The sequence below is a fragment of the Ochlerotatus camptorhynchus genome, unplaced genomic scaffold, assembly GCF_037179485.1.
Source record: "Ochlerotatus camptorhynchus isolate MF236.1 unplaced genomic scaffold, CSIRO-AGI_Acam_v1.1 ptg000374l, whole genome shotgun sequence".
NCBI classification, from domain to species: domain Eukaryota; kingdom Metazoa; phylum Arthropoda; class Insecta; order Diptera; family Culicidae; genus Ochlerotatus; species Ochlerotatus camptorhynchus.
In genome coordinates this window covers 1,252,934-1,278,665 of record NW_027040862.1, presented here as the reverse complement: position 1 = coordinate 1,278,665, position 25,732 = coordinate 1,252,934, and the positions used below count along the sequence as shown (strand labels likewise).

At 43.9% G+C, this 25,732-nt stretch overlaps 1 protein-coding gene across 1 annotated transcript in view; it reads right to left on the bottom strand.

Moving 5' to 3' along the window:
- Positions 1-5,519: 5,519 nt before the first annotated feature.
- LOC135710276 (serine/arginine repetitive matrix protein 1-like) overlaps positions 5,520-25,732 on the bottom strand; it is a 28,433-nt gene continuing 8,220 nt past the window's right edge. The window contains exon 2 of the mRNA XM_065232800.1: positions 5,520-7,946. Coding sequence (XP_065088872.1) covers positions 6,313-7,902 — 1,590 coding nt within the window. The 5' untranslated portion in view covers positions 7,903-7,946 and the 3' untranslated portion in view covers positions 5,520-6,312. The remainder of the gene's footprint in view (positions 7,947-25,732) is intronic.

Here is a 25,732-nt window from a genome sequence, read left to right as displayed (position 1 = left end):
GAAGCTTTGCATCGAATAACATGCAGCGACTCATCTCGACCAGGTACCGGTTCTTCCTCTCGGCGACTCCATTTTGCTGGGGAGAGTAGCTGGCGGTAAACTGTGGCTTGATTCCTTCTTGCTTGTAGAATTTCATCAGCTCGTTTCCGGTGTACTCACCACCCTGGTCGGATCGGATGGCTTTCGGCTTTCGTCCGAACTGGGTTTTCACGTATGCCACATATTCCTTCAGCTTCTCTGGAACCTCCTCCTTCTTCCGCAGCAGATACAGCACACAGAATCGACTGTAGTCATCATGAAGTACCGATAACCAGACACTGATGCATTGTCGATCGGGCCACAAACGTCTGTGTGCACAATGTCCAGCATTGCACGAGATTTGCGTTCGACCGATTTAGGGAATGACTTTCTGCATAGCTTCGCTCGCTGACAACATTCGCATCCTTGCTTGACTCCGCAGTCGTACACCTTCAAGCCGGTCACCAGATTCTTCTTCAGCATCACGCTTAGAGCTTCAGGATCCCGATGTCCAAATCTTCGGTGCCAGACGTGCTGACAATCAACTTCGTGGTGGTCGTTCACAGCCATCGAAACTTCACAAGTCGTTTTCACCTTATAAAGGCCACTTGTTTTCTCGGCGACAATTGCCACGGTACCACCAACAAGAACACGACATCCTCCAGCGTCGAACATCACAGCAGCTCCCTTCTCTGTGAGCTTTGGCACTGACATCAGGTTCATTTCCAAGCTTGGAACAAACAACACGTTGCTTAGAGACACATCGGTTGTTTTTCCGTCTCCATGGTAACACGAAATTTTTCCGCTACCAGCACCTTCGACCTTCGCAACTTTTCCATCAGCCAGAGTAACGGTTTTCACTTGGCTCTTCTGGATTTCCTCGAAAAAATCGGAGTCACAGCACATGTGCGCGGACGCACCTGAATCCACAATCCATTCCGCATGGTCCGATTGCTCATGCACTCCCAAAGCAAACGTAACGGTTTCGTTTTCACTGCGCACGCTTTTCACCTTCGGGGATTTTTCCTTACCGTCAACCGATTCCTTCGCATACAGCCTGCATTCCGATTGCTTGTGTCCAGGTTTGTTGCAGAAATGGCACGTTAACGGCTTCTTCTTCTTCTTCTTCTGGAATCCTGCTTTCATCGCTGAACTTGAAGAACCTTGACTTCGTCTCTTCGCCACTTCATCTAACAGCTTCCCTTTCACCAGCTCCAGTTTCAGCTCCTCATCGGACCGGCTTTCCAGGGCCGTGGTCAACGTATCGAACGAATCAGGCAGGCTCCTAAGAACGAGGGCGACCATTAACGCTTCACCCAGGTTCAGTCCAGCGCACGACAGCTTCGTGAACAACTCTTCCAGCTCGAAAAGATGATTCTGCATGTCGTCCCCGTCGTTGAATGATATGTTGCAAATCCGTTTCAGCAGCGCAACCTTGGAACAAAGGGATGTTTTTTCGTGGTGTTTCTTGAGGCTTTCCCAGGCTTCCTTGGCGTTCTTCGTTTCGCGAATCAGCATGTGTTGTTGGTCTTCGACAAGCAGCGCAATCGTCGCTCTTGCCTTCCGGTCACCGGATTTCCAGCCTTCCGTCACCGGTTCTGGAGCCGCGTCTTCGATGTACCGCCACAGGTCCTCCCTGGTCAGCAGCATCTCCGCCTTGAACTTCCAAACCGAATAGTTGGAATTGTTCAGTTTAACAACCGACACTTTGTTGCCTTCCATGGAACTTCCAGAATTTTCACACTGAAGTGAAAAAAAAAATCTTCAAACAAATTCAAACGTTGCTATGCGACGGTTGTCCTGGGCCCATAACCTATTGGACTATTCGGAAGGGCAAAGAAGTTCGACTGAACGGTTTAGCGGTAGACAAATGACTAAATTTTCTTTATTACAGGTATCACTTATATACTAGAACAGGGAATCACTGGTTGCTTCGATTCGGATACTCTAACATATACTGCTACGGTCTCTTATGACTTCCGTAAAGCTGACCACCGTAGCATCATAGATGTGTTGTCTAGCATGGTCCAGATGACGTTGAGGCTGCAGCGCAAACCTTTTCACATGTCTTGGCATATGTCATTGACAGACACGTCCCGAAAAGAACTCACCACAAAGTGTCTCACCCTCCCTGACAGACGAGAGAGCTACGTAGGTTGAAGTCAATCAAGAGAGCAGCATTGAGTAGATTTAGGAAGTATCGCACGCTTCCTCTGAAACTACATTATGTGAGGCTGAATCACATGTACCAGCGAGTCAGTCGTGAATGCTTTTCAAGTTTCCAACAAGGCATCCAGCGCAAACTGAAGCTACACCCGAAATCCTTTTGGAACTACGTGAACGAGCAACGCAGGGAATCCGGCCTCCCATCGTCTATGGAATTCAACGGAGAAGTTGCTGCCACTGTTCAGGATATATGCCACCTTTTTTTCCGAAAAGTTTGCCAGTGTATTCACTAATTAGACACTAACTGGCGACCATATTAACCTGGCTGCCAGGAACGTTCCAGTAAACGATCAAACGCTGGGTGCATTTGATGTTAATGCAGAAATGATTTCTAAGGTCGCGACTCCGCTCAAGTCATCCTTCAATCCTGGGCCTGATGGAGTTCCATCTGTATTTTTGAAGAGACATATTGCTAGCTTGTTAATTCCGCTTCTTCGCCTGTTCCGAATGTCTCTCTCAGGTGGCATATTTCCATCTTGCTGGAAATCTGCGCACATGTTTCCCGTCCACAAAAAAGGAAGGAAACGAGCTGTGGATAACTATCGAGGAATTACATCGTTAAGTGCCGTTTCGAAGCTATTCGAGCTAGTGATTATGGAACCGTTGCTGTCCCATTGCAAGCAGTATTTGAGTGCTGATCATCATGGGTTTACTGTCGGCCGCTCTACAACTACCAATCTGCTGTGTCTCACATCGTATATAACCGAAAGCATGTCGGATCGGGTTCAAACGGACGTTATTTATTCAGACCTATCCGCAGCATTCGACAAGTTGAACCATGCTATTGCGATTGCTAAACTCGGCAGACTCGGTGTATGCGGTAATCTTCTGAGTTGGTTTCGATCATATCTTACCGGTCGGCAACTAAAAGTTGCCATAGGAGATTGCAGATCAGCTAGCTTCTTCGCCACATCAGGTATACCTCAGGGAAGCCACATGGGACCGTTAATTTTTATACTGTACTTCAACGACGTGCATCTGGTCATCGAAACTCCCCGGTTATCATATGCAGATGACCTCAAAATCTTCCTACGAATCTGCTCCATTGCTGACTGTCACTTTCTTCAACGTCAACTGAATGTATTCGCTAGTTGGTGCAGGTTAAACAGAATGGTAGTGAACCCAGCCAAATGCTCCGCTATTACGTTCTCACGAAAACAACAACCGATAATATTTAGCTATGACCTGCTTGGCTCGACAATCGAACGCGTGAATCAGGTGAAAGACTTGGGTGTGATCTTGGATTCGCAGCTTTCATTCAAGCAACACATTGCATATGTTGTTGATAAGGCGTCAAGAACTTTAGGGTTCATTTTTAGGATAGCTAAAAACTTCACTGATATCTACTGTCTAAAATCTCTCTATTGTTCGCTTGTTCGATCGACGCTTGAGTATTGTTCAGCGGTTTGGAACCCAAACTACAACAACGGTGCCGAGAGAATTGAATCTGTTCAACGTCGCTTTCTTCGTTTTGCGTTGCGTAGATTGCCTTGGAACGATCCGTTTCGATTACCAAGTTACGAAAGCCGTTGTCAACTTATCGACCTAGAACTTCTCCGGACTAGAAGAGACACAAGCAGAGCCCTAACCGTGGCCGATATCCTACAAGGAAGGACAGATTGTGAGGCTATGCTGAGGCAAATTGACCTGAATGTTCAACCCCGACCGCTTCGTAATAACCTTATGCTAAGACTGCCTCTACGTCGCACAAATTATGGAGCGTACGGTGCGCTTTGCGGACTGCAGAGAACATTCAACAGAGTTGCGTCTGTTTTCGACTTTCATCTCTTCCGTGATGCGCTTCGTCGAAAGTTTTCTTCTGTTTTTCGCCGGCAGGAGTTAAGATATTGACTATAAGATATACGTTTTTTAATGTTTTTTTTTATGTTATGACCATGCTTGAATGTATTTTTTTTTACCATAGTTGTTAAGGTTAAAATCATTGGGGCTTCATCCAGCCTGTTGATGTAAAACAACAATAAACAATAAACAATAAATCCTGATGAATGTGGGCGTCTTAGTGGAATACCTGTATAATGAGAGAGAGAAGGATTAGTATTTTCCATTTAATTCCACTACTTTATTTGCTTATCCTTGACAGATACGCGTATTTCGTCTACAATGTGCAGACTTCTTCAGTGTCTTGTACTAATACTCGACTATTAGTACAAGACACTGAAGAAGTCTGCACATTGTAGACGAAATACGCGTATCTGTCAAGGATAAGTAAATAAAGTAGTGGAATTAAATGGAAAATACTAATCCTTCTCTCTCTCATTATAATAAACAATAGAATACGGGATGCCAATCTGGGAGAGTTGCGCCAAATGCCATTACCTTAAACTCCAAAGGATCCAGAACAAGATCCTTAGGATGGTCCTAAACAGTCCCCCGCGGACTAGAAATGCTGAGTTCCACCTCCTGGCTGGAATTCAGACATTAGAAGAACGGAGAGTATTCTTCCTGAAAAGGTTCAGAGGCACCTGTCTGAGATCAAATCATCAGATTATACGTGATCTAGCACGTTAGGTTATAAGTTATATTTGTAGGTTAGGTAGGTTTTCTCTTTTTTCAATTTAAACAAAACACACCCCCAGAGGGGTATTCTGTAAACTAGTTGAAAACGTAAATATTAAATTAGAATATCAAATTAAATAAAGATGAAGACCCAGGTAGGCTAATCAATTAAAATGTTAAATCAATGTACTATCATAATCAACAGAAATAAACATAACTTTACTAGTACTTCTACATCAATAAAAAAGCTATAAGTAGTGAAAGACCTACCAACCCCATTCTCAAACTTGAAATAGTCTAAAAATATTGATCTTGGTGTCTTCGGCGCACTTATTTCAACGGAAATCAAGCTGAACATTGCATTAGGTCCTAAGTGGCATTGATCGATTCTCTTCGTCGACTTTCTCTTTCGTTAATAACTTGAGCACATAACCGTTTATTGTTGTGTTACGTATTACGTGCAAGATAAAAACTTCTTTTATCGATCTGTGCTGAAAATACTTGGGAATCACCCCTATTCTGCATTTCCGTTCGGAACGAATTTCCCATACAAAAAAAAAATCCGTTTCGAACGTAATGCAGAGTTATTGCACATTTATCGCATTATCGCAAACTCGACACTACTTTGTCGAGTTTGATAGGCAAAAATGTGCAATAACTCCATCAGGTTTCGTTTCGGACTGAAAAGAATGCTAACTCAGCTTGTTTTAAAACTAATTTTATTTGATATTTTTATGTTTCTTTTTCAGATTTTACACTTTTTTTTTTTGCTCATTTTATCTATCTTTTCTGTTCTGTTGATGTTTGTCAATGTTGCGGTCAGAAAATGTTTCATCAATTTATATTAAGCGATTATCATATTTTGAATCTACGGTACTAATTTTCTAAAGTTGTGGCTGCTGCTAAAAATTCAATTCGGTTATCCATGAGGTGTGTTTTGCCATAATTTGTTTTCCTTTTTTTTTCTTACTATAACTAAGAAACGTTTCCTTTATTCATGTCCCGGAGAACTACTACCTACAACACATTTTACATCTTTTCAGTTGTTTTACTAAGTTTTGTTTTTCTGCCATCGGTTAGCTGTCCTCTAAAATTGCATCCTTATCTTATACGATTTTATTGGTTATACTTTCCAATTGAATCTTGGGTTCGATCTTCCTTCAGGGAAGTTTTCATGTAGGATACTTCTAAATACTTATAACAAATCTCATATCTTGTGATAATAATAAAAAAAAAATAAACGCGATAATTAGATATATTTTTTAGAGTTCGGGAACAAAAGAGGGAAAACCAGAAAGGATTTTAGAAAATGAAGGCTAAACGAAAACTGAACTAAAATCAATTTTTATTGAACTTTTGCACTAAGTAAGAACGTCAAGTTCTCACGATTTATTTAAAAATTTAAGACGTCCACACGAACGTGGCAAAACGGAGTGTTTGGATTTGTGGTAAAACAAAACACCTTTTAGGTACAATATGCAAGATGTTCGAGACACACGGAAAAAGAGTGTGGATATTGGTGTGAGCGGAGGGAGACGAGGGATCCCACATTTACATGACAACACAAAACGGCCGTTGTTTGTTCGTAACGTCCTTCACTTCGACCGGTGGTTCGCTTCCGTCGCCGGAACCATCCTCCTGCGTTGCTCCTTCCTCGCTGGGCAGATCGGTTTGACCTTCCGTGCTTTGCTGTTGTTGTCCTTCTTCCGTCTTCTCCACTTCCTCGGCCTTCTTGGTCTCATCCGGTGTCGTAGCAGCTGCCTCGGTTGTGTCCACCTCCATATTAGCTCCTTCACTGGAGATGTTTGCGGTGGTGGTGGTGGCTTCCGCCTGGACACATTTGCTGGGATCTTCATCGTCGAAGTTTCGCTTGGCGACCGGGGTGCTCGACTGGAGACGAACTCGAGACAGACGATTTTTGAGCATGGTAACCGGGCTGGAGACCATTCCGAAGAAGCCACTGAAGTCCAATCGGGTGCGTTTCGGACTGTCTATGACTTCCTTCACGTCCAGGGCATCGGAAGTGGATTCCGGAGTCATGACCTTGCGCTTGCGCGATGATCCCGGAGCTGGAGTGCGGAGACTATCGTTGTGGATTTCCGAGCCAACGGTCACGTTCAAACTGGACGTGGAATCGTTCGGTTCGGTGGATTTGCGATACGTGTACTGAATGTCCGAGATGGGTCGCGTTCCACGGCGACCGGAAATTGCACGCAGTGGACGGTTGAAATCCATCGACGGGGAAGTTTCCTTCGAATCTGTAGCGCTGCTCTGTCCTCCCTCGCTGACAGTGCTGAGGTTGACGATCGTGCTGGTATTGGTAGCGGCTTCGTGCACTCGGTATGGACTGATACGAGCCCGCGTCGGTGGTGCACCGGTGTATTTAAGCAGTTTGGTTTTACCACCGGTTCGAGGAGGCATAGGAGAATCCTCGTACTCGGATGGTTCAACGATCAGCGATTCCATTTCATCGCCTTCGGCGGTGAATCCTTTCAGAGTCTTCTCGGCGGCCAACGAGGTGTCAGGTTTGGTCTTCTGATCTGGGGTGACCACCGGTGTCGTTTTCTTGCCAGGGCTTTCCGGGGTCTTGACTTGCTCGACCGGAATCGAGTCCGATTGCTGTTGCTTCTGAGGAGTGGAACGAGGACTTGCCCTGGGGCTTTCCTTGACCTTCTTTTCCTTTTCAACCTTTTCTACCGTTTCCTGCTTGGGAGTTTCCGGTTTGGCCAGCACTGCCGGCTCCTCATGATTGCCGTTGGTTTCCTTCTCACTGTGATTGCTACCATTGCTGCTGCCATTGGTGGCTCCCTTGTCCTTCTCGTCCTTTTCCTTATTCGGTGGGGTGGCGGTGCTGATAGGAGTCTTGTCCAGCTTGGTGACGGCTACAACCAGATTCGACGTTTTAGGAGCGTCTTTCAGAGCCGTAGGTTCCTGTACGCCGGCAACCTCCACGACCGGACTCTGTTTGCCACCGCTGGATGACTTGAGCGATAATTTGGAGGAGGCTTTGGCGGTAGCGCTGTTCCCGTTGGTCGGAGGAGCGGGGGACGTCGCACTGCCTGTGGTACCAAGATTCTGGTAGATCTGAGGAGTACGTCGCCCGGAGGTCGGCTGTTGGCTCGATTGCACTTGCAAGGACATTTTGCTGCTTTACTGGTTACACTTTGTCGGGTAAATTTGGCTTCCTGAAAAGGGAACGAAATAGGAGAATCTTAGTTTTGGGTGTTCAATCTAATGGGACATTGCGCGACAGTTATATTATGGGTGCGAACCGTACAAGAGGCAGTGAAGCTTCACCGTATAAGACAGCCATGATGTCGTGAAGCGTTAAAGGGTAACCCAACACCGGCAGATAAACAGACAAACAAAACTGATGAAAGCGAGATGTCGATATCAGTTACAGCCGGTGTTGTATGCTTCTCGCTTTCAAGAACCGGACGGTCGGATCGAACCAAAATCTCTTCATCTTCCAACGAAAAAGAGACGTTAATTCAAAAGATATGTTCAAGTGCTTCACTTTAAGCTCATTTCCACCCCTCATACCGGTAGTTCCAACCAATACCAAATTGGCCTCCGGCCGAAAAACTCTCATAAGTCTATCTAAACCATTTTTTGTATGTCGTATTATTCGACTGTAGCTTTTTTGAATGCTCCTCGCACATGTTCAACGGTGTTGGATTGTGGTGTTGAGGTGGCTGCTTATGGTGGTAGTGATACGACTGAAACCGGGTGGTTGTGTACTAACGTCGTCGGTCGCTCTCGCTGCTTTGCTGACTGAGTATATGTGCTGATACGGATCGTTAATCATCACCAGTCGCTCCACTACTTGCTTGAAACGATCATACGATTCGTCTGTCTGAGTGTGGTGCAGAAATTCACCTCTCTGGTCCATTCATTCGGTCAATGTATTTGAAAATACACTCGTCGGGCAATTAGCTAGCTATACAGAAGACTATGCTTGTTGACCCTTTGCCGGCTGTCTTCACTGGAAGTGTATGGATAGAGAGAGAGAGAAGCCGGTCTAGCCCGCCTTCCCCATTGAAGCTGCCTGTTGCGCGAGCGTCGCTCGAATATGCAAACCAGGAAGGAATGCTACCTTCCTACATATAGCTACTATACACATGGGATATTGTATAGGTTGCATGATTTAAAAAGGAATGAACGGAGAAGTAGTTTGCAAAACATTTGGAAATGAACTTTCCATTCCCGCTTTAAACGAAATTAAAGGACTGACTAATAACATGTCATCATTCTTTCTCTTTAACATTACTGTGGATGAACATGGAACATGAAGAAATGCGACCCTAGATAGGTTTTGCAGTCGCATAACATGTACAGGCATCTGGAGAAAGACAAAAACAAACTCGATCAGACGTGACTTGCATACATTAAAAACGTTCTTTAAGTCGGTATGTTAATTCGAAGTTGGAAAAGACAAAAGGAATAGTACTGATTTATGGTTTTCCAAGTAGAAATGGAATGTTATGGCTACATTCATACGGACAGCGTACGACTGTCACGTGCTGCTAGAGACCAGCGATCACCAAAGTGTGTCCCGCGGTTGATTGGTTCTCAGTTGTTCGTCTTTTTAAAGTGAATAGATACAGCCAACTCTCCATTTCTCGGTATTCCTCCCTATTTCGCTGATTCGAGCAGTCTCTTCAGATGCCTATACATAATGCCGTTCCACGCATATCCACCAAATCTAAATGTCCCATGTTGAAATTCTACGCATAATTGTCCCATAAAGATTATTTTATACTGAATCCGTCATAAACGAATAAATCTGAGTGCACAATTGTGATTGACACAGGATTTATATGATCACAAAAAAACGGTAAGAGGCATTTGAAGAAGTAGGACTCACTATATTGATTTTAAACGATTTATTACAAAATATTTAATACAAAAGGAGGCAAGTGGCGGTCTACTCCACCTACTATCCAAGCTCATGGCACCACGATCTCAGATCCGAAGAATATCGCCGACGAATTAGGGAACTATTTTGCCGTTTTGTCTGCTGTCAGTGGCTACGACAGCGAATTCAACCCCTCCACAAGCAGCATTCGTGATTTTCGAATTCCTCCTGATGTTCCTTCTCTCCAAATCAACGAAGTTTTTACCTTCCGGGAGCTTCAGTTTGCCCTCGGCAGCAGTAGTGGTAAATCTGTTGGGCCGGACGAGATTGGATACCTCTCTCTCGACGGAAAAACGAGGCTACTCGCCCTCTTCAACGATCTATGGCTCACCGACTCGTACCCGGACCTCTGGAAACAAAGCTTGGTAGTGCGCTCACTTGCTGCATGGCAAAAGTGATGGAGAGAATAGTAAATCGTCGCCTCAAGCAGTTCCTGGAGTCAAACGGTCTCCTTGACGAACGGCAGCATGCGTTTCGGCAAGGACACGGTTCCTCTACTTACTTTGCGGTTCTCGGGAAAGTACTTAAGGAAGCCTAGGACAAAGGTCACCACGCGGAGTTAGACTCCAATTTTCTCCTCCTCCTCCTCTACCGTACTTTCCAGGTGACTGTCGGGAACACTCGCTCAAATCCGTTTCCCGAGGAAACTGGAGTACCCCAGGGTTCCGTCATAGCGGTAACGCTATTCTTGGTGGCAAATCAACCGACTGCCCAAGAACGTGCACGTAATCATTTATGCCAATGACATACTCATCGTCGTAACGGGACGAACGACTAAGCGGACCAGGAATATAGGCCAAGCAGCAGTCTCCGCCGTCAGCAGGTGGGCGTTTTCGGTTGGCTTCCAGCTCTCCGTGCCGAACAGTGTACGGTGCCATATCTGCCACTCGGGTCATCTGATTCGGGGACCACCGATCACCATCCAAGATCATCCGATTCCGCTCAAGAAAACAGTGCGTGTTCTGGGGGTTGTTCTGGATCCCACCCTAAGCTTCGATCAGCACTTCAGGATGGTGAAAGAAAACTGTCGTAGCCGCATCAACATCGTCAGGACAATCTCCCGCCCGTACCGCTCCAGCAACCGTGAGATCCGCCTTCGTGTCACCCAGGCTGTTATTGAGAGTCGACTTTTCTACGACCTCGAAATGACATGCTTAGCCACCGAAAAGCTCAACCGCATCCTCGTTGCCCTTGTCGCTAAGACATCCGGGAACGATAGGGTCTTTCTCCTCAATAAGGGGAACAGAGCCCCCCGCACTACAGCCAACCTTGACCTCCCCCCGGTGACCAGGGTCCACTGGCATGGAGAGAAGAGTTGGCGATCAAACGTTATCAAAATAGATAAGCGGATTAAAAGTGGATTCAGGCCGGAGATAACTCCGCAGCGATGAGGCGTTCTGTTGCAGAGCTTCTCGGGTCGGTCTATTCAGGGCACGTTCATCGCTTTACAGACTGATGAACCAAATCTAGCGCTCTCGTCGTTGGCTACGTTGATCGTGTTCTTTCGCCTTTCTATTTTTTTGTCTGCCATCGGTGTATCTCTGCCAGACGGGGGCACTGCCTCCTACGGTGGAGCCCTATCTTGTTCGCGCATGCATTCCTCGCCACAGCCCCGTATGTAATTCTCATTTTACATTAAGTTTTTAAAGTGTTATCTGTCTCTCTCGTCGGGTAATCAGAGCCAGTTGTATGGTACGTTAATGTCAAATTGAAACCTTCTTCTGAGGCAGGCCCTAAGTCTAACCTCTTCCTATCTAACGTGATGAACTAACCTAAAAAATAATAATATATAGGGTCCTATTTTAAGATCAAATACCAAAATTTAACATGATATCAAATTCTGACGTTATGTAGCGACGTACTACTTGCAAAATTCACTCATCCACGTCTCTCCTGATGATATTTCCCTTATCAGTGCTTCTACACCAGCCAATTTGGTCGCTCTGGTTGCACTTGAACGCATTTCAGAAATAATCACGCTGGTCCCTATGCCACTGAACTCTGCCGCGCCGGTTCGTGTTGTATGTAGTTGCAGTCATCGTTATCCAGCAGTCGAAGGTGAATCTCCGGGACGTGCGTTAGAAAGCAACACGGAAGCCTCTAATCCACCTAGCACAGTCGAGGCGTTTCCTCATCAATGCAGTCCAAGTCGTCCAGGCCCTGTTTCTGGAGTGCGAGAAGAGGTCTTCCAGCTTGCTCATCAAGGCAAGTATCAATGTAATAATGTGTGTTCCCTGCCTGAAGATGTTTCGCCCCACAGTTGGACTATTTGTTCTGCCACTGCGCACTGTACCTGTAACCAGTGTCTGTTTTTATCATTTACCATCACACGCAAGGAGTAGCGCTTCACCCCAGTGTCGATGAATTGCGTTTGTTTTGAACATCTTCGTAGTTACGAAACGAGCGAAATTAACAAATGAGTTTATTATACATCAACGAATACGCGTTTGTTGATATTCACCAGTGCTCGATTATCAAACCCAAATTTGTCAAAATCAGAAGTGATCCTCAAAAGCAAAATAATCAACGAAATTTTGGGCAAAATGATTATTTTGAATATTGTCGACCACACTGCCTTAATCATCGATATTACCATCAGTTCAGCTTGAGGCAATAATTTGCCGTCGACTTATGTCTAAAAACCACGTTCTTCAGCGCTATATTTGTTTAAAATGAAAATAATCATTTTGCATTTGATCCTCAATATCATCCCGACCAAGATGAAGACGAATATCAATATTAACAACATCAGAGGCGATAATGAGAATCCAGCCACGAATGAAGAAAAACAAATGTTATTTTTGATACTCAGAGGTTGCCTAGATCAAGGGAATTTGTTTATATCAAAATTCAAATTCATCCAGGTTGTTGGTCTATCTGTTAAGGTTTTCTTCATATTCAGCTAAATTGAGTGTAGAAGAAAGGATTTTTATCAGCACTGCCTGTAACATTGAACTTCATTCTGAACACGCTGAGGATGCTTCAAACACTGGATTCCCGGGACACGGTCCTGCATACCGCTGCCTGCAGTCTTCACAGTCGTCCCAGACCCGTTGTTGGATGTAGAGAGAGGGTTTTCCAACCTGCTCTACATAGTAGGCAAGTACCAATGTTGGATTGCCTCTTCCTGATGCCTGTTCGAATTCCAGTGGTATTGTATGCAGCTCTTCGCCTTCCACTACGGCTCCATAGGCCGACAATGCATCTGTTGCAGTTAGCGCTGTAAACGTAGCTCATCTCCTGTGCATATACTACCAGACAGTGCAAAAACCCGTGGTGGAGGTGTCCTAATCGCTGTTTCATCTCGTTGAAGCAGTTATATCGATCCGACACCTGTTTCCAATGCTCTAGAACAGCTGTGGGTTAGAATCACTACACCAAGTCGAGTTATTAGTGTAGGCGTGATCTATTTACCTCCTGACCGCCGCAACGATGTCATTAGTATTCAGGACCATGTGAACTCTATCGGTGCTATTGTTTCCAATTTGGAATTCAATGACTATGCTCTGCAGCTCGGAGATTATAACCAGCCTTTGCTCCGGTGGAGTGAGTCTTTCCAGGTTGAGCCTCAACCGGTTCTATCGGCTGCTAGTTCAACGCTTATCGACGGTTTCGCTTTACATGGCCTCACGCAGATCAATGGCGTATTGAATAGGAACGCTCGCTTTCTAGACCTTGTTCTGTCTAAGGAAGCTGCAACTCTGGCATGCACCTTTTTGGAAGCCATAGAACCTCTGATCTTTCTTGATGCAGACCACCCTGTTTTAGACGTCCTTATGAACCTCCCAGCGCCAATCGTTTTTGAGGATTGTTCCGAAAAATAATCGTACACTGGATTTCCGGCGAGCCGACTGTGTTGCGATTAGTGCTGCTATTTCCGGTGCCGATGCCGTTGAATGTTTCAGTCAAATGATTTGGGATATCATGGCTGAATTTGTACCTATTGCCCGCCCCGCACCAAATTCACCGTGGTCTAACGGTCACTTGTGTCGACTGAAACGGTATAGGGCTAAATCGCTACGAAGATACTGCCAAAATCGTTCGTACATTACGAAACAGGAGGTTGTACAAGTAACGACTATAGGAATCACAACAGATTCCTGTATCGACGATATGTCTTCCGTACGCAATCATCTCTTCGCAGAAATCCAAAGCGTTTCTGGTCGTTCGTAAACTCCAAAAAGAACGAAGTCGGTTTGCCATTGTCAGTTCATCTCGGTGAGCAAACCGCTGAATCTGAAACGGAAAAATGCCGCCTTTTTGCTCAACATTTCGTGAGTTCGTTCAATCGGCCTCACCAAATCAAGTCACGATTGCTATAAGCGGTTCTCCAACAGATGCATTTGAGCTCCGTCCGTTTCACATCAGTGAACATACCGTCAATCTAGCTCTTCAAAGGTTGAAACTCTCGTTTGCTGCCGGGCCAGACGGCATTCCTGCGCCTGCGTCCGTTCTGAAGTTGTGTTCGGAGTCGTTGCTCACTCACTTGGTGGATTCATATTTTTCATATATGTTCCCCGTCTACAAGAAACGTGATAAAAAGAATGTCCAGAATTACAGAGGCATCACATCACTATGTTGCTGCTCCAAAGTATTCGAGATCATCATCAATGAGGCGCTCATGAGCTCTTGTAAAAATTACATCTCCACGGCTCAGCATGGAATCTACCCAAAACGGTCAGTTACAACCAATTTAACCGAATTCGTGTCGCTCTGCGTTCGGACCATGGACTCTTGCGGACAAATCGACGCTGTTTACACTGATCTCAAGGCTGCATTTGACCGAGTAGACCTCAACATTCTTTTGAGCAAGCTTGAGAAACTCGGAGTGTCTGGATCCTTCATGCATTTGACCAAGTAGACCTCAACATTCCTTTGAGCAAGCTTGAGAAATTCGGAGTGTCTGCATCTCGTGGTTCAAATCTTACCTTACAAACCGTTCGCTTTGCGTTAAGATTGGAGCTTCTCGTTCTGAAGTGTTCACGAACGTTTCCGGCGTTCCCCAAGGAAGTAATCTGGGACCCTCTTCTGTTTTCGCTTTTCATCGACGAGCTTTCGTGTCTACTGACGCTCAGCATCAACAAGTGCAATGTGATATCATTTCACTGCAAACAAAACCCGATTTTATTTAATTATTCCATTTCCGGGCAAACGTTAGAGAGGATAAGCCAGATCAAAGATTTGGGAGTAACACTCGACTGTGACCTTCAAACCGCACTACAATGACATCCTGACTGAAGCTAACAGGCAGCTTGACTTTATGTTCAAAATATCTGACGACTTTCGCGATCCACTTTGCCCGGGGGCTGTATTGTTCGTTAGTACGTTCAGTCTTAGAGTATAGAGCTGTCGTCTGGTGCCCATACCAAGCATACTGGATAGCCAAATTTGAGAGTGTACAGAGAAAGTTTTTTCGCTACGCGCTTCGTCATCTGCCCTGGCGTGACACGGCTAACTTGCCGTCTTACGTGGATTGCTGTCATCTGCTTGGAATTGACACCTTGGAACAAAGAAGACGGAACGCTCAAGCTGTGTTTGCTGCTAAGATCATTACCAGCAAGATTGATTCCCCCGAATTACTTCGGCAGCTTTTCTTTTACACACAGTGATTAGACAGCGTAATTTTGTACATCTCGCAGCTCATAATCGGCAATATGGGTTGTATGAACCTATCCGTGCCGTCGCTAATGCGTTTAATGACGTTTATGCATTGTTTGACTTTAATGTGCCGTTAACTGTTTTTATTAAAAGACTGTCCTGAATTAGAACGTGTCCTGTTTTTGTTTACTTATTATACTTATTAAGCTTTGTACAGGATGGTTTGTTAAGAAGGGTACGTCAATCTCACTGAACTGTTGAAAGAGAATGATAGTGTTTATTCCCTCCTAGACTCCGGTTGTCATACCACTCCATCGTCCAGTTCCAGGTCAAATGATCGGTTTGCAACATCAACACAAAATCAATTTTTGTATATGAAAAACAACGAACAGAACTTTCTAGAATACTTCATAAGAATACCATGATAGATCCATGATGAGTTAGCATTAAAAATGTCTTCATTTTCAAAATATATTGAGGGTGGCACTCTTGCCCCTAGTTCCCCTACTTGTAAAATTCCCCCTACCTGATGGTATTGTTAACATGTGTGGGCGAGCTACCAGTTACGCCAAATTGACGATCAAATACATTGTTTAAAAAAGTAATCGAGAAGTCGTGAGTTCAATCGAAGACTACAAATCAAGAAGACTGGCAACTCTTCCATTTTCTCGTACGACCGCTATGAGACAAGTACAATCGCGTCATCTGCCGCTCAAAGGTAAATGCTTCGAACGAATTTGATAGCAAAGATTTCATCCTCAGAAGAAAGGTTTGTGTATTTGTTCATTTTTCTATGCGTTGCCTCCACCTTCACTCAAGCGCAGCGTCATTGTATCTGTCGCTTGGATTCTGGCAAAGTTGCCAGTCTTCTTGATATGATGTCTTCGGCTCAATGCTAAATGTGTTTGCTATTTAAAGTACACATTGGCGTCGCATTAACCATAATCATCCAACTGTTCACAATTGAGAGGAGGAAACGAAGAGCAATTAAAAAAAAAAGGAATTAAAAAAAAATAATTTCATTGATACACATTAGTGAAATAATAAGGTTGGTGTCAATGTAAAAAGTGAGACTGATCTCTTGCAACAGGGTTTTGACACTTAATGTTAGTATAAAGCATGAAAACAAACACATCTGTGACAATGCATTAGGTGCAATGGTGTGGGAGAGGCGTGAGAGTGGCACATCCTTATCACAATTTCAATCATTTTGCTTTAGTGAGTTGAAAACTAGGGCACTGGGCCAAACCATTATGTTATCAGTACACTTAAAACGAATCTTAATCAGAGAGTGAGTCCCATTACTTCATCTTCTCGGATAGTCTCAGTTCGATTGAGGCTATTCGGTCGATGAAACAAGGTAGGCACTCATCTTATTTCCTTTCAAAGGTAAGGGAGCAGATGTGTGTGCTGGTCGAAAGATCATATATGATTACCTTTGTATGGGTCCCCTCACATTGCTCAATCCCAGGCAATGAGAAGGCGGACTCTCTCGCAAAGGTGGGCGCGCAGGAAGGCGAATTGTATGACAGGCAAATTTCACACGATGAATTTTACCATTTAGTGCGTCAGAGTACCTTTTCGAGTTGGCAAACCGATTGGGACACTGGAAATCTTGGACGGTGGTTACATTCAATTATTCCTAATGTTTCTTCGAGAGCGTGGTTTAAAGGCTTGGGCTTAAGTCGTGACTTCATTCGCGTGATGAGTAGACTTATGTCCAACCACTACTCGCTAGATGCTCATCTCAATAGAATAAACCTCGTGGACAGCAACATCTGTCGGTGTGGAAACGGTTACGATGACATCGAACACGCAGTTTGGCAATGTACGGATAATGACGCCGCCAGAGAGCGACTTTTGAATACCCTCGAGGCCCAAGGAAGACAACCCTATGTTCCTATCAGAGACGTGTTGGCAACCCGTGATCTCTGCTATATGCAGTCCGTTTATGTTTTTCTTCAAATGTCTAGTATAAGAATTTAATTCCTTTTGTCTTTTGTCTCTCTTTATTAGTTTTTGTTTGTCTTGTCCCCCCGTCTCGATGAGTCTCATCGTCGCCCACTGGTCACCCACCATAGCCGGTCGAACTCCGGACGAAGCTAGAACAGCACTACCGTTCATACTGGCGACAACGCTCTGATGAGACAACGAAACCCTACCCCAAGCTCCTCCCCTGATCCTATCCTTCGAAAATGTACCCTTCTAACCTCGAGTAAGCCGCGAGTAATCGGCCCAACTCCTACTAGACATAGAATTAAGTGAATTTTGTTACACACAGTGAACAATGAATTATCGGCTCCGTAAAGCTAACGCGATTGAGCCTTCCAAATAAACGAACTAGATAAAAAAAAAAAAAGAGAGTGAGTCACTTTTATTTATTCGTCTGGAGACACTTCTAAACGCGTAGGTTACTCATGCGCTGCGTGAGCTACGCTTTTAGAAATTTCTCCATATGAATAAGTAATAATTATTCACTCTATAAGTAAGTTTCGTTTTCAGTGTACTAAATTGTCTTGCTCTAAATGCACGGCTGATGATATTACCTCAAAATTGAGTCGAATTCGACTTAAAATTTGCAAAAAGTGAGGTTACTCAATGAGTGAGTAAAATTTTCCTCAAATATCGGCTCGTATATCGACAGTGAGCATGCATAAGGGCCTATACGCGATGATCGATTATCTTAGTCGATTTTCTCTTTTGTTAATAACTCGCTAGATTTAACGTTTCTCGGTGCGTGCTTTTGATAGCCAATACAACCTGTTACAACTCTGCATTGAACAAATTCTAGAAAATTGTTTCGCTTAGCTGTAGCAATGCAAAGAGAAAAGAATGAAGAGAATCGATCATCGCGTATTCGCCCTTATGCATGCTCACTGTCGATATGAGAAAAATCGATGAAAACTTTACTTAGTTTACGAGTTGAAACCGATTCAATTTTGAGTTACTTTCATCGATCGTGTGGTTTAAGTGGTGTAACTGACGAGACACGGTTGAATTGTATTTGAGCATCGCCCATGCGACATGCATGCTTTCAGGTCATTCGATATGAAATCTTAGTAGCGGTAAGAGGGGCATAGTGAGCATCCTGCATCAGCTTGGACTTCCGGCCGTTCGGAACAAATTGGTTCGTGGAAGGATCAATATCATAATGATATTGAACCTACTACCTGGCGATCCAGAGCCAAACTGCGGGATGCTCACTATGCCCCTTCTTCCCTATAAGGGATTGTATAGTCTAAGGGACTGTTCATAAAATACGTAGACAGTTTTTGAGCGGTTTTAGACTGTTTATGTAAATTTGTAAGCCCCTTAAGCATTTTGAGTGTTTAATTGCTTCATCAGCTGCACAATAAGTTGTGTATTTAATCATACTTGAACATAAATAAAACAACACCTTTTCAAAATCTGTTTGAACGGACAGACATAAAACAGCATTTCCTCAAGTATGTAAATATTGACCTCCTCGACTAGACGATCAGTGTTTACTGAACGAATCATCTCCCAATGTAAACAAGCTTTTCTCAAGCCTATTTCATCCATGCGGCCATCCAGTCAGTGGATCACAGAACACGCTGAACTCTTACAAAACGCTACAGAAGATGCACAGATAGACGTTTGGGATTCTTACTTATACGATCCCACGCTGTCGCGTTTGCTTCGATCGTAATTTGCTAATTGTGTCACCATGCCGCCGCACCACCAACCCTTTTGGTTCTCGATTTGCCTGCCATTTGTTTCTGCTAGCATTCTTGCCCGATAGCCGTCGTGTCGCTTTGATGAATGTTGCTCTTTTTGGGATTATTTACCTCCCAAGGCTTTCCGCGCGACCATGCCAAGCACAAGGGAAACACGCGTGTTATTTTTAAAACGGTCGTCCGTCGTTGGTCTACAGCAACGAGGGGCAATTATTTGCCGTTTTCACGACGACAGTCCTTCTGTTCTGCGGCTTGATTGTTGAAATCAAAAATTGTCGTACGCAACACGGCACGAATTGTGACGAACCACATGTCCACACGCAGGACTGATGTGTATAAATAGTCGCCTACAAGTTGTCGTCTTCTTGTGAAAGATTGTCTCGATATTGGTTCTTAGAACGCCGCAAAAATTAAGCCAAGGTGATAAACGACAGTAAACAGGCCTACCTCATTGACTCGGGCTTTCGGATCGGCGGATGTCTATACGCACTACGGGTTTGGTAAGATAGCAACGATCTAGCTACTAGGTGGTAATCGAATGTGAGAATGTTTAATCATGGGCCCCGTAAATAAAACAAACAATCAAACAAATCGACAATTTTTCGTCGCGGTTTGTGACGACGGCTGTCCGAGAAGCGAGAATGTGTGAAACAAAGCGGGGTAAAATTAATATACTCCTACAAGCGTAAAAAGAAACAGTAGAAGATAAGCGGTCAGTTCCAGATAAGTGCTGCGTTGTTTGATGTATGTTGTCTACATGAGCATAAACTCTCGCACAAAAATCGAGCGAAGAGCGATTCGAATTGAAATAATAACTGTCACATTCATACCACCATCAACACCATCGAATCATGCCGATTGGTGGTGAGTGTAGTTGTGCGATGTTTTGTTTGAGACATTGGAGCTGCAATGTAAGAAGATTCCAATAACTGACTGACTGACTGACCTTTGACTGTGGATGGGATTTGAGTGCTATATAAATTTGATGATATCGCATTGCAAACGAGAGTTGGGTTACACCGAAAGCTAATCTTTTCCAGTTAGCATTGTCATAAACTTAAGATTTTAATGGTTACTGATACCAAAGTGGACCTACATTGATTTAACCCTGATTTTGACTTGAACAGGGTATCACCACAATTCAAGATACCACAGGTTCGCTTTGCTTCTTGATACACCTTAGAAAGTTCTTTTACCGGTTTTCAAGGTAGTTCTAACACAAAGTCACGAAACAAGTGCTGAAAATCCAAAACAAAAACTAGATGTGACCCGCTGTTAAAGATGATTTTTTTTTTACTATTCGACGGGCCTAGGATTGAATCCACGACATCATACTCGTTGAATAATAACGTCTTGGATTTTTTTTAATTAGAGCAAGATTCCAGTGACTTCCTCTGTCAAGGCAATTTCTGACAATCTTCCCAATTAGCACACTTCCGGAGTAAATTGTGATTAGGGCGAAGCTAGCCAAATGTAAACAAACGGAGATTTTATAGCAATCAGACGGAGCAGAATTCTCTTGTAAATTTAGTTTTAATCTTACGCAGAAATCCCTTGTAATTCTACTCAGAACTACCATGGAATTCTCCTTACATTTGCCCTGGAGTCTGGAGTTCCTCAGAACTAATTTCTACAGAACCTTGGAGTTCACCTTATAAATCCATTACAATTCTCCTCAAAATTACTTTGCAATTTTAGTCAGAACTCTCTTGGGATTGCTTTTTGGAATTACCTAGAAATCCTCCTCAGAATTCGGCTGGAAATTAACTTTGAATCCTACTCATAATTCTCTTGAAATTCTGCTCAGAACTACCTTGGAATTCTCCTTACATTTCAGTTGGAACCTGTAGTTCAACAAAACTTATTTTTTTTTATCTAGTTCGTTCATTTGGAAGGCTCAATCGCATTAGCTTTACGGAACCGATAATTCATTGTTCTTTGTGTTTGTAACAAAGTTCACTTAATTCTATGTCTAGTAGGTGTTGGGTCGAATACTTGCGGCTTACCCGAGGTTACAGGGGTACATTGTCGGAGGATAGGCTGGTTCGTCACTTAAAAAGGGATAGAGGGCTTCAGAGAGCGGCCCCCTGATGTGTAAAGGGTACAATTGTGTTAGACAGAGTTATAATAACGGAGTTGGTTTTGCTGGCAGATATTCAGATAACTTGCGGTGTGTCTAGTAGTTGGTCCTTGTCATAATCCATTGTCGTCGCTTGGTCTTGTGTCCGATTATTGTGGTAATTTTGTTTTTATGTGTAGTAGTTTTCCGTGTTGTCGCTGTGCGTAATTTTGTGCCATCATCCGTCCATTTTCGTGTCCTTATTCGTGCATCATCATAATATAGTAGCTCGTCCGTTTTTGAGGCTGTCGTTGTTGCCAATAGTAGTTCAATCCTTTGTCCGTTGTCGTTGCTTGGGTCAATATTGGGTCATATATCAAATTTGGTTGATCAATCCTGTCTCCCGCAGAAAGGAGAAGAGCGCTGTGGTGCTAGAGGGGTCATAACTCAGGGTGTCCCTGACGCTTGCTGAGATCCCGTATTGCATGCGTGGTCCATTGTACTGGGGGCAGTTGCATAGGAAATGCTACACTGTATGTGGCACATTGCATGTCTCGCATTGCTTCCTAAATGCACCTCCGCCTCCCATGTTGTGAGAGGCTTTTGTATGACCGGTTCTCAGCCGCGATAGAATTACTTGAGATCGGTGTTCAGGCGGATCATCCCATCTTCTGGTGTCCCCTTTAATTTTCCGGATAAAAAGATCTTGAGATCGCAGCCATTGATGACACACTTAAGTTCAACTCTCACATTGACAATGTCATCAAGAAAATTGCCAAGAAGTATGGAATTCTATGTCGACTGAAAAACGATTTAACTATTGCCAGTAAAATACAGCTATACAAATCAATCATCTCTCCTCATCTTGACTTTTGCCCTTCCATTTTATTTCTGGCCAATGCAACACAAATATCGAGATTACAGCGCTTGCAGAATAAAATAATGCGTTTGATTTTGAGATGTAATAGATTCACTTCCTCAACTTTGATGTTAGACGCCTTACAATGGTTGTCGGTGAAGCAAAGAATTGTATATTTGACTATGGTGTTCATTTTTAAAGTAGTTAACGGTTTGCTGCCTCGATATTTGTGTGATCGAATTGAAAGAGGAAGTGACTTTCATAGATATAATACTAGAAACGCGGTTGAAATAAGAACACCACATTTCTTGACTTGTGCTTCACAAAATTCATTATATTATAAAGGAATAAATGTTTTCAATTCGATGCCTAGACATATCAAACGTTTAGCAACACTTACAGAATTTAAAAGACACTGCATTTCACACGTTAAAACTGTCTTTTGAACAGTTATCCAGTGATTTTTTTATGAATTGACAAATTATGTATCTTGACGAAGTTATCTCTAACGGATTATTTTATATGGATAGCTGTCATAACGACTTTTTAATAATTATTGTAGCACTGCAAAAACTATTTCTGTTCGCCACGAGGGTGATGATGGATTTTTAATATTTGATTTTATAGTAGATTAATTAAAAAAAAAAGTAGTCTACAAAGGTTTGAGCCTCGCGCGCGTATTACGGATATAGAGGACTGAATTTAACATTTGATAAAAAAAATGCAATTTTGAAGCTTATTTGAAAGATACCTTGAGTTAGTAGTAAGTTTTCTGGCAAATGTTAGGGGTTCGTGAGCATTCCTGACATTGCTGAAAATTATGATAGCATCAGATTGCGGGGTTACTAGTGTAATAGGATGCTTTGTTGATTGTTCATTAACTCTTGATTGCTTGTAATACTTATGAATATTTTAGGTGGACAAAAAGGCGAACTAAGAGGTGGACGCCTGAGCTTTTCCACATTTATATCGCTGTGAAGCAACTGTAAACTTGAGAGGGAATCTATATCTGTAACTGAAACCAGTTCGATTTTGTTTGCCAACCTGGTTAAAATGTCATATTCAATTATCTTAAAGATAAATCGTCCAGCTCAAACCTTTGTAGGGGTAAGAGGTGGGACCATCATCATCATCATTCATTTGTCCAGCAATTCCATACTGTAGTCACGATCCACCGCTTGATGTCTTGAGCAGGGACTTTTTGGGTATTGAGGTTTGCCTGACTTCCGGATGCCGCCACATGGTAGGCTTTCTCATGAGCGAGCTTCTGGATAGCCTGGATCCAAGGGTGCTTGGCTGTATCGGACTGAAGAACTGTTAATACGCTGGCCGAATCAGAAAATATGGCGACCGGTTTGTTGGTAGGCGAGGTGGCGGCTACTAGTATGGCCGCAGCTTCAGCAGAGAAAACGCTGCAAGGGTCCAGAAGTCGGTACAAGGTGCGTAACTCCGGATCGGATATCCCAATACCTACCCTTCCGCCAGTTCGAGATCCGTCAGTGTATCGTGCTAGGTGATTTGGGTACTTGGTTCATTGTAGTTCGGCCAACGATCTCACTAGTGCGGGGGAGTTGGTTCCCGCCCTAAATCTGTTCTTTATCGCCAAGTCGATAGAAAGTCCGGGTGAGTTCCAACCCCTGGCTCCACACCAGTGGACCCTGGCTACCGGGGGGAGTTCCAGGTCGGCGGCGTCCTTCAGGAGTTTGTTCGCCTCCATAAGGAGGGACACTCCATCACTTGTTCCAGTTGTCTTCTCTGCGAAGCCAACTGCCCTCTTGCAATCGGTAGCAATGATAAATTTGTCAAAGGGTAACCTTCCGCTCTCCACACAAGCTGCAAGCCTGGGGGTGGAGGGGAGGAGACCTGATGTGATTCTAATGGCCTGATAGTATACCGGGGACAGTTGGGTAATCATCCTGTCGGCAGCTAGGCATATCGTTAATTCTAAACTTCTAAACTTAAGACTTCAGCTAAGGCTGGACCCAATGGTGTTTATTTGTTTATTTGGTTCTACATCAACAGACTGGGTTTAGTTCTAATGATGGATTAATCAATACTAGGAAATACAATATAGTCAAGAAGTAACAAGCTGCAAAGGCCGTGAAGTCCAACTTAATTCCTAAAAATATATCACGGAATCTCTGACGCAGCCTCTCGCGAGCCAAGTGAAAATCAAATAAGGAAGCAACACGATTGAAAACCCTTTGAAGCCCATTGATAGCACCATACGAACTATAGTTTGTACGACGAAAAGGTGTCCTCAGCATTGCGTTGTTACGGAGTGCTCGTGGTTGAACGTTAACGTCGATTTGTTGTGGAATAGAAGGACAATCGATTCTGCCCTGTAGAATGTCTGCCACAAACAGGGCCCTTGTCGTATCTCTTCGACTCCACAAACGATCCAGGTGAATTAACTGGCACCGACTTTCGTAGCTTGGAAGGCGATGAGGATCCCTCCTAGGCAAGCGTCGAAGGGCAAACCAGATGAATCGTCGTTGAATAGACTCTACTCTTTGTACACTTTGTATACAGGGCAGGACAACAGTAGATGTCAGTGAAACTTTTAGCTATCCTGAAAATGAATCGATCACGTACGAGATATGCTGGCTGTATGTGAGTTGACAATCTAAGATGACTCCCAGATCCTTAATGTGATTCACACGATGTACGTCAACGCCTTCTAGGTTATAACTGAATGTAATTGGATGTTTCTTCCGTGAGTACGTGATTATTGAACATTTTGTTGGATTTACAACCATGCGGTTCAATTGGCACCAATTAGCAAAAGCGTTGAGTAGGCGTTGGAGAAGGTAGCAGTCAGCGATGGCTCGGATTCGAAGATAGATTTTCATGTCGTCTGCGAACGACAGTCGTGGACCGTCGAGGACGAAATTAACGTCGTTGAAATACACAAAAAAATATCAACGGGCCGAGGTGGCTACCTGGCGGAATACCCGAAGTGACAGGGAACGAAGGAGATCGGCAGTCGTCGATTGCAACTCCCAATTGACGATCAGATAGATAGGATGCGAACCATCGTAGGAGACTGCCGTTTATACCGAGCCTATCCAGTTGGGCGATCGCTATAGGATGGTTCAACTTGTCAAAGGCGGCTGATAGATCAGTGTAGATGACATCTGTTTGCACATGGTCTGTCATACTCTCCGTAATGTACGAAGTGTTCCGTCGATTATGCTTAAAAAGAACATCACTTGTCTTTTAGATCCACTGCGCCGCATATTCCAGCTCTCTCTTTCCGTCTTGCTGGAAAAATGCGGATGTGTTTCCTGTTCATAAAAAGGTAAGCAAACGCGACGTAAACAACTACCGGGGAATCACGTCGCTGAGTGCTGTATCAAAACTTTTTGAATTGATTGTCATAGAGTCCCTAAATGCGCATTGCAAGCAATATCTAAGTATAGATCAACAGGGATTCATAACTGGGCGTTCCACAACTACGAACCTGCTGTGCCTAACGTCTTACATCACAGACAGTTTGATTGCTCGCAACCAAACGGACACAGATCTTACGGCAGCCTTCGATAAGCTGAACCACGAAATTGCGATCGCTAAACTTGATAGGCTAGGGATCGGTGGAGCGCCAACTGACAGTAACTTTGGGTACTTGTCGCTCAGCAAGCTTCTGCGCAAAGTCCGGTATACCTTAGGGTAGCCATTGGTATTTCTCCTTTACTTCGACGACGTTCACCATGTTATCACAGGGCTACGATTATCGTTTGCAGACGATCTGAAAGTTTTTCTGCGCATCCGCTCACTCGCCGACTGCCGTTCTCTCTAGTCTAAACCGACTGGTGGTCAACCCAGCTAAGTGTACAATC